This window comes from Pelodiscus sinensis, chromosome 2, assembly GCF_052426305.1.
Source record: "Pelodiscus sinensis isolate ZL-2025 chromosome 2, ASM5242630v1, whole genome shotgun sequence".
Lineage (NCBI taxonomy): Eukaryota > Metazoa > Chordata > Testudines > Trionychidae > Pelodiscus > Pelodiscus sinensis.
The window spans coordinates 67,749,940-67,763,833 of NC_143053.1; the positions used below are offsets into that span (position 1 = coordinate 67,749,940).

At 40.4% G+C, this 13,894-nt stretch overlaps 1 protein-coding gene across 3 annotated transcripts in view; it reads left to right on the forward strand.

Moving 5' to 3' along the window:
* The window catches only part of ATP6V1H (ATPase H+ transporting V1 subunit H), a 69,959-nt gene that overhangs the window by 31,126 nt on the left and 24,939 nt on the right, over positions 1-13,894 (forward strand). For all 3 annotated transcript variants that reach the window (XM_089776256.1, XM_006112183.4, XM_014577437.4), the window contains exons 8-11: positions 4,831-4,928; positions 7,369-7,561; positions 11,407-11,585; positions 12,126-12,251. In XM_089776256.1, the coding sequence (XP_089632382.1) occupies positions 4,831-4,928; positions 7,369-7,561; positions 11,407-11,585; positions 12,126-12,251 (596 nt within the window). The remainder of the gene's footprint in view (positions 1-4,830; positions 4,929-7,368; positions 7,562-11,406; positions 11,586-12,125; positions 12,252-13,894) is intronic.

Below are 13,894 nucleotides of genomic sequence, written 5' to 3' on the forward strand. Positions count from 1 at the left end.
GCTGGATTAAAAGGGAACATTAGGCTCAGTTCTGCATTGTGATGTAGGCAGTGCAGTTCAGAATGCAGTGTGGCAAAATAGCAGGTGAAAGTGGACTTCATAACATCAGTTTTCTATATGGTTGTGGCATAGTCAAGAAATGTCACCCAACTAACTCTTGCAAAAGCTGTGGCAAGATAAACAGTATGATCCGTGATGATTTTTAAGGTCCAAAGAGTGTTTAAAATTAAAGGCATTGATTTTTTTTTTGAGATTTATAAGCATAAACCTGGAGTTGCTGCATGTCCTTTAAATGTAAACTAAACCCTGAAAACAGTATCTTCACTAAGAAAAAAGATGTATTCTAATTTGCATTAACTAGATAGTTAATGAAGACAAAATGTCTTCATTTTAATCCATGCTTATTGGTCAACAGTTACCAACTAATATGGGTTAAAACTACAGCTTCCAATGCCTTCACTAAGATTTTTAATACAGGTTAGATTATAGTTAGTTAAAATACCTTTCCCCCCCTTTTGAAGACAAGGCCTAAAAGTGGAGATAGAAACATTTCCTTAGACACTCCCTTACAATACTGCTGTTTCAACTCTCCTTTGTGCAGATGGCCTTAGAACAGTGACTAATCTTACTTTCATATATCCTTCAGTATGTAAAATTGTAATCGGAGGATGAATTCAAGATACAGTGACAGCTTTTTACACAAACTGAAGGAAATTATGGCTCATCCTAATGAAAGATATGAGGGGTTTATATTTTAATTGAAAGCAGTAATGGAAGATGGTGTCTTAAAGATGTGGCAATTCTTAGTTTCAGTAGTAGAGAGGTACTTCCTATGTTGCAAATAAGTGACTAAAATGATTGACATTTGTACAGTAAATTTGTTGCAAGAGTGAAGGATTTTGTTGTGTACAGCAGATGCTTCCATCCATATTCCCTTTTGTTTGACAGATTTATGAAAACAAATACCTATCTAGAGTTGCCAGATGGTTTCAACAATAATACCAAACACACTTGACATTACATCACAATCTATATTACATCTTACAGTAAAACTCCGATGGTCCAGCACCATCAGGAACCCAGAAGTGCTCCGGCAGCCGGACCATTGGAGCCATTCTGCCCCCAGCTTCCCCTATTCAGCTGCTGCTGAAACTGACCAGCAGCTGACTCCAGGAAGCCCAAGGCAGAGCTGTTCTGCCCCGGGCTTCCTGGAATCAGCCACTGATCAGTTTCAGCAGCAGCTGACTTGGGGACGCCTGGGGTAGAGCAGCTGGGGCGCTGCCAGGTTGGTCCCCACAGCGCCGAGGTGCGGTGCTGCGGGGACCAACCTGGCAGCGCCCCAGCTGCTCTGTCCCAGGCGTCCTGATTCAGCCGCTGCTGAAACTGACCAGCGGCTGACTCCAGGAAGCCCGGGGAAGAGCAGCTCTGCCTCGGGCTTCCTGGAGTCAGCCGCTGATCAGTATCAGCAGCGTCTGACCTGGGGCAGAGCAGCTGGGGGACTGCCGGGTTGGTCCAGTAGCGCCGAGGAGCGGTGCTGCGGGACCAACCCAGCAGCACCCCAGCTGCTCTGCCCCAGGTGTCCCCAAGAGCAGCTGGGGTGCTGCCGGGTTGGTCTCGCAGCGCCAAGGGTCGTCGCTACCGGACCTACCCGGCAGCACTCCAGCTGCTCTACCCCAGGCGTCTCCAATTCAGCCGCTGCTGGTCAGTTTCAGTAGCAGCTGAATCAGGGACGCCTGGGGCTGAGCCGGACTTTCGGAAGGGGGGGCTATGAGGGGTCTGGGGTGGCATCCCCCCCACCACCCCAGACTTCTCATAGCCCCCCCTTCTGATAGTCCGGCATATCTGATAATCCGGCACCCCCTGGGCCCCAAAGGTGCCGGATTATCAGAAGTTTACTTTTAGAAAATACCAGGCACTTATATTTTCTCATTTATATTTTCTCAATTTTGTTTCCCAAACAGAAAGCTCAAATACTGGACTGACCTGTTCAAAACTGGACACCTGGCAACCCCTATACTTATCTGTTGATATAAATGGTCTGGTTATATGAAGTAGGGATGCAAGAGTGTAACTGTTTAAATGGTTAACTGATAAAACATTAGTTTATTGGTTTCCGTTACAGTTACATGTTGGCTCCCAGCCCTGCTCCTGGGGAGCTGGCTGCTGCTCTGCACTGTAGGCTCTGCAATATAAAGCTTATACTGCAGAGCCCACAGCTCAGCCGGCTCTCTGGGAGTGAGTCCAGCAGCTGGGAACAGGAGTGCTTATATCAGGCTCCTAGAGCATCCCCAGCTACTGGCCCTGCTTCTGGGAAGCTGGCTGGGCTGTGGGGTCTGCAGTATAATCTTTATACTGCAGAGCCCACAGTGTACGTAACTGCTAGGATTTTTAACAGTTCAATGGTTACATTTTAAAGCATTTTTTACACCCCCTAATAAAAAGGTGGAAGTGGGAACTGGCTGAAAAAATTCATTTGCTGTTCTTGTGGAACTGTCAGCATCTCTTATTGCTTTGTACTTTTTCGTTTCATATAGGACTTGCTTTGAAAAGTCTTTCTTCCTTTAAGTGTTTTAACCATGTCTAAATATTTTCTGATAAATTAGTAAAAATGTTTGAGAATCTGAAGAAAATCAGAGTAAAGTACTATTCTCATGGCACCTTGAGAGTTTTGCTGTGACTATGAAAAGTATAATATGCAGTCCAAATCACCCTTTAAACTTCAGTCAGCTTATCATGTATATATCTCAGTCATGGAGCTGTTGAGATTGATTGAGAGATGAGGGAAATTTTTTAATCTAGCCCGTTGACTACTTCATATATATGTGTGTTTGTATACAGAGGAACATATAATACCAAATGATTGGGCTTTTCAGCTTTATTTTGGAGATTATTCTCCAATATAACAGACTTCACTTCTGGGAAACTTTTTGGTTATACAACTTATGGGCTCTTTTGTTAATACAATAAAACAATTTGTTTATAATTTAAAACCCCTTTTTAAAATGTGGAGGTGATTTTTGGGAAATAATACATGGTTTTTATGCTAAATCAAGTTGAGATGCTTTAGACAGGCCATTTACCTACTGGTAAACAAAGCAAAGAATTAATTTAGTGGGAGGAACTGTTCTAAATGTGTAGAAGCAAACAATGGACTTTGGTTTCACACACAGAGAGAAGGCATATTCAGATGTGTTAGAAAATGCTCCTACTTGTGTACATATTTTCATACTCAGAGTTCTTCTCTACTTAGATTGTTGGGTTTTGGGGATTGTGAATGTCTTTTACCATGTGTAGATAGTGTTTTTTATAACCTATCCCCCCCCCCCCTTTTTTTTTGAGCTAGTAGATATTTAATGCTTATTTAACATTCATTTTTCCAATCTTTGCAACAGTTACTCCAGTGGGCAAGTACTGTTACTGGCATCAAAGCCCTGTACATTGTGACTTTTGTTGTCCTCTAATCCTTTTTCTATGTGCTCAAGCAGCATGACTGACTATCCTCTTGTCGTCTTCTCTTATTCTAATCTCTGCCTCTGGGTTTCTGAATTTATATCTAGTTCCACAGAGAGGGTCTGTGACAGAGCTAAGATTACAGTTGGAGTTCTGGGGGGAGGGGATATTTTCCTCAGAGAACCTGCTTCTTGTTAGAAATCCTGCTAGTTGCCAAAGTTGTAGCAGTATTCCACTTTCAGTAGTCTGCCATAATGGTTTGATTACGAAGTTTTTCTGAAGTATACGTATTTATTGATCACCATCAAATGAAGACACTTCTAATAACACTTGCGAATCACAGATGTAAGAAGATGAGAATTCCAAAAAGTTCAGTAAGGGCAAGGTGATATTCCTTTATAGACAGTCTTTTTTTTTTTTCCTTCAGATCCTAACTAGAGTAACTTTTGTCTCATAATGGCCTCACTAGTGCTGTAGAGTCAATGGTGTATTGAATGGAAGGAAGGTGGCTAGTGATTCACTTCTCTTTTTTTCAATGAAAGCTTTGAATAATAATTCTGCAGTTGAATCTGAAGTTGCTCAAATGCTGAATTGTTCCTGACTGACCCCACAGTTTCCTTCATACTGGAAGGGGATGGGATGGGGGGAGAGGAACTCCATTCTTCCTCTCTTCGCTCTGGATAACAAATTTTCAACCTTTCAGTGAATGTATGTACCTTGTTTGCATTGACGGAATTCTTTTTAAAACATGGAATCAAGTGTCAACCTTTCCTGAATGCCAACAAAGCAGTAGTAGTGTAGTACCCAAGAAGTATTAATAAAGGGTTTAGCAAAGGAGATTCGCTGATTGTTAACAAAAATCTTCATTTCTTAAGATGAAGAGGCTGGTTAGCATTTCACTTCCTGAAGGTAACCATCTCAAACTGCAATGCATAAAGTCAGAAATTCAATGGCCTTTCAAAGGACTTGCACAGGTTTCCAAGCATTTTTAGGTGTATAAAACAGTGACACATGCTCCTGCATGCATGAATACTTGCCTGTTTTTTTCATGGCACTTGAACACTTGTATAAAGCAAATCTGGTCACAATCACAGGTTTAATATTATTTTGCAAGAGTTTCTACTAGCATCCATCTGCACACATGATTCTCCTACACTAGTTTAGATTGAATTACAGACTCACCATTACAGGGCATATGTTATGTCCCTTTTTTTTAGAAAAATGCCTTTCAAATTATTGAAGCTTTCTTCCAAAAATTCACATTTGTGTGATACTGTTTTCTGTAATTCAGTCTCTGACCTACTGAGGTTTTTATAAAATTTCAAGAATATTTAATGTTTTAATTATCTTAAAATAAAGGTGGCCTTGTTTCCACGTTAGAGTTCCCAATATGTGCAGTGTGTGGCTGGATGCCTGCAGCTGATGCTCCGGGTCAATGAATATCGCTTTGCATGGGTAGAAGCAGATGGAGTAAACTGGTGAGTGTATTGCTTACTCTATACAGGAATACAGGTTGAACCTCTGTTGGGACTTTCTGGTCCTGCAACATCTGTGGTTTGCTAGAGGGCAGCAGAGCCCAGTGAGAAGGTTGGCACCTCCCTCTCCCAGACCTCCTATGGTCGGGCAAACTCCCTTGTCTTGGACCAGTCAGGCCCCAAGAGTGCTGGTCCAGAGAGGTCCAACCCGTAGTTGCTTTTCAAACATGCTCAGTAGTCTGTTCCCCAAATGACCTTCCTTGCAATGTAAGGCTATGTCTAGACTTGCATGATTTTCCGCAAATGCTTTTAACTAAAAAGTTTTTCTGTTAAAAGCATTTGTGGAAAAGAGCGTCTAGATTGGCATGGATGCTTTTGCGCAAAGCACTTTTTGCGGAAAAGCGTACGTGCCAATCTAGACGCGGTTTTGCGCAAGAAAGCCCCGATCGCCATTTTCGCCATTGGGGCTTTTTTGTGCAAAACGGTTCTCAGCTGTCTACACTGGCCCTCTTGCGCAAAAGCATTTGCGTAAGAGGGCTTTTTCCCCGAACGGGAGCATCATAGTATTTGCGGAAGAACACTGACAATCTTGCATCAGATCGTCAGTGTTCTTGTGCAAATTCAAAGTGGCCAGTGTAGACAGCTGGCAAGTTTTTCCGCAAAAGCATTTGCTTTTGCAGAAAAACTTGCCAGTCTAGATGCAGCCTAAGTGTTTAAGCTTAATTTTCAAAAGACTTTTCTCATCTTATAGGTATAGTGTTTGGGCCTGAAACCCTTATTTGTGTTCATATAAAAATCTATCCATGCAAATACATGATTGAAAAATTAGGGTGCTCATTGAGGCCACATAGCTGTTTGGGTCTTCATAAAGTATTGTTTTATTAACTTAAAGGTGATCGTAGCTATTTGTCTTTAAGGTTAGAACGCTATGCAGGAGATTTGTTACATATGAGACTTAGATTTAAAAAAATATTGAAGGTCTGGTAGAAACTTGAAGTGATCTTTAATGTTAGGATTGGTGAAAAGTGATAATTTGTGGAATTATGTCTCCATTTTATTATGCAATTTTTTAATAGGTCATTTTCTGCCCAAACCCTGACAATTATTTTCAAAATGGAATAAATAGTTTTTCAGGAGTTCAAAAACTTGTCACTGGCCTGACCTGGAAAAAATCATTATTAATCTCTGTATTGCAAATTACCTGTTACTAGAGCTGATTTGAGATTCAAATTTTTCATCCTATGGTAAATTCACAACAAAAAATCCTTTTGTCCTGAAGTGGATCAAAAAGTCAAAATTTCTGGTGAAATGAAGATTCTGAAAAAGTTTGTTTGGCAAATATCTACCTGATGCATGTCCTTTTAGTAAGTTCAATGTGTGTATTTCAATTAGCATATAGAAATAAACTAATACAATTTAATAGCCAAAACAATGAAGTTGAAACAAAGTACATTGACTCTGTTGAAAAGAAGCACTTGGACAGTTTTTCATAAAATTGAGAGAATCAAAATATTTCCACAATATTGTTATCAAATTAATATTTTCTATTAAAAACGGTATTGTCTAAAATCTTGTGGCCCGCTCTACTTATTGTTTTACACATAAGTGAAAACTCTGTTCAGCAGATATATTACTGTGGTCATAGTTCCATCTAATTTCTTGATGATAAGTATTTGACTTTCATGACCTGGCGTGACTCTGAATACAGGCTGAGATTAGAAGACACATCATAAAGAGTGCACATTAATTTGCATTTTGCGCACATTGTAGAGCGATAAACTGTTTCATTTCAAGATAAAACTGGGGACGTCCAAAGATCATGGTCTTACTCTTTTTTTTTTTTTCTGTCCACTCTCCAACTCCCTAAGCAATCCCAGAATAGATGCACGTTTCTCCTAAAATGATAGACATATATTAATTATATTAACATTCTCTAGATTACTTTATCTGTCCAGTGGCAGTTAATCTGAATGCGGGAGGTTAAATGTACTGTAGTAGGTTATATTTAGAGAAGTACTGCATTAGATCATATTTAGAAAACATTCTTTGCAACCATAAGGCTTGGAAATGTGTGTCAGTGTGATTTCATCTGATCTTTCCTGCCAGGTGACAGAATGACATCAACAGGTTCTCTCAGTGAAGCGAAAGCAGCCAAAGTGCGGGGGTTGGCAAGAGTAGAGAGCAGAGGGTGCGGACCCCTAGTAACTCATTAAAAATGAAAGTTTACTTGAATAAAGTGATTAAGTTGATCAGATAAGTGCAAGTGCTGGGTGTCATGAACTACAGGTTTCATTCAGTCCTCGGTTGTGTATATAACTTAATGTAGCTTTTGCCAATGAGCACTTGCTAAATTAAAGAAATCTCACATGTTCAGGGTCATGTACACCGTGCACTTGCCCATTATTAAACATTTGCTCTACTACATATGTTAAATGTCTTTCAGTATCATGGGAGTCCTGAGCAACAAATGTGGCTTCCAGCTCCAGTATCAGATGATTTTTTCCATATGGTTGTTGGCATTCAGTCCTCAAATGTGTGAATATCTACGAAGGTATAATATTGTTCCAGTTCTGTCTGATATTCTCCAAGAATCTGTCAAAGAGAAAGTAACTAGGATCATCCTTGCAGCATTTCGGGTAAGTGTAGTTGACTGTAATTGTATTGTGGTTACGTGAACTTGTCTCTTACCAAAAAACTGTGTCCCTAGATTATTTCCAGGTGTGCTGGATTGGCTGTGCAGTTCACATTAATTCTGGCTTTCCTTTCAGAGTCAATATGTGGATTCTTTGTAGGGTAAAATGTATGCAGTTGTCTGTGACTTCCTAAACTGGCAGATCCCAATATGAATGTTCCTTCATCTATTTACAGAATGTATTTTAAATAAATGCTGCTGGAAAAATTGGTGTTACCACACAAGAATTATACCCCTTAACACTTAGTAAAGGGTGAATTGCCCTTGCAGATATTTCATAAAAATACCAACTCTGACAGAAAATGTTCTCACCGGCCCTTCCGAGGAGAAACTTCCTAAGACTTGTGTATTGGAATAAGATGTTTATGCAAAAGTGCTGAGTGGTTGACTTCTTGTGAATATTATATCAATAAAGTGTGAAAAGGGCTGATCCTATCGGATGTTTTATAATACCAAAGCATTGTTACCTCCTGAATCTTTAAGTGTGCTCGTGGGCGAGCATGCACACATTTCTCTGGTTTGTGTCTCATCCCATTTTGCTCTCAGGCGTTGGATGTTTTATGTGCACACACCTTTCAAATGTGGTTGTGTATATTATAGTGAATTAAAATGGCTAATTGAGGGAGGATGGTGCAGACATGGGAAACTTCCTTTTTATGGGAAGAACTACAGTTGTACATGGTTTGGTTGGGCTCCAGTGTAATTTCTGTATTTGGAAACTTGATATCCGACACAGATGTAATCTTCATTTTGAATTTCAGTCTTTCTGGTGTTTTTAAATTTTGTTTTTGATTTAACAGAAGTATAAGAATTTTAAAACTTTGAAGTATGGAACTTAAATTGCAATGTGTGCACTTCAGCAGTGATATTCATTGCACTTTTGTACATGTTGAAAAGTAACCTTCTGGTCTTCATAACAATCTCAGCAAACTCTCCCACCCTACCATAATAGTGTATGAATATATGATGTCTCATGCAAATTGATACTTGTTGGATCTTGAGTCCAACAGTGCATTGGATCTTCTGGGCAGAGAAACTCAAAACAGAGGAATCTGCTTTCTCATTTTAGTCTGCTCTGTGTTTGGCTAAAAATTTCCTGAATCATCATCATCATGTCAGCCGACGGTCAGGGCAGTGAGTCCCTTATGACCGGCTGAAGTTCTTTTAAATTGTGCTTGGTTCTGTTACAGCAACTGAAGGAGTCAGGTTAAAGCTTAAACAGTTACTATTTTATTGTTACAGGGTAAACTTAGTTGTTAAATGCTACTGCTGTGTTACAGATAACACAGCCACTACAAAGGACAGGACAGAAATTACACTAATAAGTCACTTACAGGTACCATGAAACCCTTTTGGTTCTCTGAGCTCTTATTAAATGCATGCAAAATAGACACATAGCAGGTATATATTCTCACCCCTGCGTTCCAGACTTGGCGTGGCCAGCGTCTTTCTCTCAATCCCTCGGGAAGAAGTAGGGCGAGGTTGGGCGTCCCACAGACCTCGGGAGACAATCAATACCTGCCAGCAGGTATAGATGATTGGAGCTCAAATGGGGTGGGCTGCTGAACCTCTTTTATACCCCTTGGGTCATGTAGGCTTCTTCCTGGGCTCAAGTGGCCAATTAGGAAAAATGGCTTTGAATGCCAAGTTTCCCACGAAGGGTGCAAAGCATAATTCACACCTGGGAAAATGCAGACAATGGGCACCTCTGGTATGTGATGGGCGAAGATTCCTCTCTGGGACAGTGCAGGCATGTCAATTACTGGTACTAGCCATCAGGGCGACGGGAGGCCCCGGGTCGTCAGCTAGCCCATTTACTGTCTGGTTTCTGTTTATGGTAGAGTCAGGGACAGGCACCACACCTGTGTTCCCAGGGCATCAAAGGCTGACTGCCTTTCTCTTGCTCTCTGGGTGGGGGGGGGGGGGGGAACAAGATGGGGTTTTGTGTCTGGCTACACATCATCATCATCATGTTTTGCAGAGAGGTTTCCTATCACTTTCTCTCCTCCTTAGTCTATAGCTCTGGATTGGAGAAGGATGTTCAGTCTATGCTAACTGTTGAGTAGCATACCTTTTTGTTTTTAGGATTGTCCAATAACATACCTTTGTCTACAGGAAATGCATGTTTGGAGTTTTTTTGTGAATCTTCTTTAAAAAGCTCTAGGATATAAAGCACAAAAAAGTGTATTAATGTTACCACAGAAATCTTGGTTGGCACTTGTGCCTAAACATTCTTCCAGCTGTCAGGATGTAAAGGATGATAGGTTATGAAATTGGGAGTATCTTGTCATCCATTTAAGCTAGTTTATATGTGCTTGTCTATTAAGGGCATCAGTAGAACTTGAGAGTAAATTTAAAAAAAAAAAACAATGGTTATATTTAAAAGAAATAAGTATTGGGTAATTTACTAAGTGAATAGTCGATGCAACTAGGGCTGTTGCTACATTTCAAAGGCGAAAGCGCTGAAGCCTGGGGTCAGCTGCAGACTCCCCTGCTGATCCTGGGATCCAAGTGGTGCTGCCTCTTTGAAATGCTGCGAGGATCCTGATGCTGGGCTCTCCGCAGCATTGAAAGCAGCAGCGTGAATCCTGGGGGCAGCTGGGGAGTCCCCAGTTAATCCTGGGCTTCAAGTAGTGCTGCCACTGTGAAATGCCGTGAAGTTCCTGATGCTGAGCTTCCCATGGCATTCAAAGTGGCAGTGCCTCACAGAGCAGCTGACCCCGGGCTCTGTGCGGTGCTGCTGCTTTGAAGTACCCCCCCCCCCCTTTTCTCTCCCCGTTGCTGCCTCTGATAGAGGCAGCAGGTGGGGGGAGGGGGACGACTAGTCGACTATACTGTCCACTATCGGATAAGCATTGATTATTGGATAGTCGACTAGTCCTTTACATCCCTAGTTTGAAGAACCCTAAATATGAACATCGCTTGCTTATAATTTAAGCAAAGTATTGGGAAATTTAGTAGAAATGATAATTGAAACTTTACTAAATTACTGGACAGACTTCTGTTGGTAAGAGACAAGTTTTGATCTTTCATAGAGCTCTTCTTCAGGTCCAGTCAAAGATATTACCTCATTGGCCTTGTCTAATATTCTGGGACCTGCAGCTCTACCACAGTGCATATGTTATATTAGTGGTCTAGTTAATTCTCCCTTGCTTGAAAGATATCATAGGAACATATCTTTTGCTTACTGAGGCTTTTTTATATTGATAATAAGCATTATCAGAATAAAAAGTGACTGACTTTGATTGAATAGCATAATTTCAACTTGATTAAATTGAACTGATATTAGGATTCAATGCAGCAGCCAATGATTTCATTGTGTGATTGTCAGCACTCTTCCTACTAATAGAGATGGGTTTGAGCTAAAATCTCTGATCTGAATATGCCCAAACTTTGAGGAGGCTGACTTCTAGATTCAGACGTGAACTGTGCATGACAAGGCCTGTCTCTAGTTCCTAAAACCATTATATTACTCTCTGTATTGGAAGTTATGTGGGAATAACGTAAATCAGTCACTTTCATACCATTGCAAAGTAATACACGTAATTGAACTAACCTAACTGAAAATTAGGGCCAAAACCTGTTGAAATCCTTGTTGACTCATAATACTGCCCTCTCAAGTAAGCATTTTTATAAAAGATTTACACTATTGATGAAAATGCATACCTTCTTGCATAATTTAATTGCATCTTAGATGTTTTTAGCTGAAAAATAGGTAATAAATATTAGTATTTTTAAATTGTAAATGATTATTTACATTGAATTTTTTAAATTGGTCTTTTTTTTCAGAATCTTTTAGAAAAATCTACTGAAAGAGAAACTCGCCAAGAATATGCTCTCGCTATGATCCAATGCAAAATTCTAAAGCAACTAGAGAACTTGGATCAGCAGAAGTATGATGATGAAGACATAAGTGAGGATATTAAGTTTCTACTGGAAAAACTTGGTGAGAGTGTCCAGGATCTTAGGTATATTTTCTAGTATACACTTTTAACACTATCACTTGAAATACTGGTAAATTTACTGATTTTTATTATGTTTTGAAACAGAAAATGTAGATACACTGGTGATGATCTGCTACACTGTATTTTTCTAGCAGTATATGGACAGCTCAGTTTCTGGGTGATTGAATACTTAAGTTGGCTCAAAGTCACTTGATGTGGATTTTTCTCACATCCCACATCAACATAGTTGTGCCTGCCTAATTTTCTAGTGTACATCAGGCCTAAGGCTTACATTTCTGAAGTGGGCCAAGTGAGAGAACTTTCAGAAAATATTTGTCCTCTTCCCTCAACTTGTGTTCACTTTCATGTTTTTTTTAGGATGTTCCATCAATGTTTTAACAACTTACCCAAATAAGAATTTTGATACAGCTTTGTAAAAATGATGATTTTCAGTTTATTGTAATAAATCCTACTGTTTCTCCAGCAGCTCATCTCCTTATATATTGTTCAGGGCCCATTCCTGGGAAACTAGAATTTTACCTTGTGTGTTTTTTTGCATCCTAGCTCATTTGATGAGTACAGTTCTGAACTCAAGTCAGGAAGATTGGAATGGAGTCCTGTACACAAATCTGAAAAATTTTGGCGAGAGAATGCTGTGAGATTAAACGAAAAGAATTATGAGCTATTGAAGTAAGTTCTTGAGTTTTCATAAACTTCTCATTCTCTCGCCTTACTGTTCTCTAAAGTATATTTCTAGTTTTCAAATTCAAACCAAGTGTACTGTGGTATTTATTTCAACATGAACAATAAGTACCGTAATTTAGTTTTGTAGAAACATTACCCAGGAAGAAGAGGCGGTCAGAACATTAGTATTCAAAGTGTGTGCGGCTTTTTTTGAAAGCGAGAATTATCTGCTTAGATGTTGAATTGGTTGTTTTCATTAACTGAGCAAGGTACTTCTGTTGAGGGGTGACCTCCTCTGGGAGGCCCCTGCTGCTGGAAGGTCTGGTGGAGTAGGGGTTAATTGCGGAAGACCTTTGTACATACAAGTTTAGGGGGGATGAGGCCTGCGTTCTTTCCCCCCTTTCCCCTATAGCTGATGAGCCAGAAGCAAGTCTTTGGGAACATACGCCATTTAAGATAAGCATTGTTGCCAGTATAGCAAGAACAAGTATAAGATAAGGATAAAGGGCAAGAACGCATACACAGTTCTTTTTACCCTAACATACTGATCACGTAAACAAGGCCAAAGAACAAGTAGAACTAGATCAGGACCAGATCGATAACTAAGAGTGAAGCCCTACATCAGCACGTAATGAGTAACCCCTGGAAATTTCCAAACTGCAAAACAAGGCAAGAGAACTGTATTTAAGGCTGCACCAAAGCACAGCATTGTGGACCTCACCGATGGGCTTTGGGTACCGGCACCTCGGAAGCTGAGACAACCTCCCACTTGGTCCGCAGCCGACTCGGGATCCCTGGCTAGCAGGAAGGGACGTAAGAGATGCCGCTTCTTTGTTATGTTGCCCTTCTAGTTAAGGGGTGCAGCTGTTAGTTGTCAGGAAATAAACTACTTGTGCTTGACAGATACCTATGTAGTGTCCTTTGTACTTTGAGAACCCAGTGTCAGACCTGAGACTTACTCTTGCCGGCAACAGGTGGCTATACCACTCTGGGGTTATCCCAGCGGCTCCTTCCTTGTTAGTGGGCCGCCTGGACTGAGCTGTCTGAGGGTTTTTTTAGTCCAGTTCCACTGGGAGCATGCCCATCAGGGCCGTAAAGGAGGGACTCTTTCAACCAGTTGGGCAGAGCTCACTCTCTGCTCTCCAGTGTGGGGTTGATATACCCCATCACAACTTTGTTGATTACATAATAGATATCGTGTCAAAAACGCTGGCTTAATTTGCAGTCTCACAGGATGATGTTTGAACTATTTCAGTTAAATAAACTTTAAGTAATACCCGCTAATACAATCCCAAAATCTGACTTCACTGTACCTTACTCAACATTTTGTGAGATGTCCCATCACTCTTCTAAATAATACCTTTTTTTTTGGTTTTGAGGTTGAGGATCTCTTTAGAGATATGGGATTATTCTGTGAGACCTTTGGCTCAATACGTTACGGTCCACACTGTATCTAGTTTCTGAGGTGGGATTTAATAGTGCAGCTACTGATCCTACTCTGTCCATGATAAGTACCTTTCTTTTTGGCTGGCTTTCAGAATCCAGTTAAAGTTGGATTTTAAATTGTTGTGAATGCTCTGTTAATTGTCTGGTTGATTTTTGTGGCCCTTCTTGTTCTAATTTGTTCCTCAGTGTCAGTGTTGCAGCCA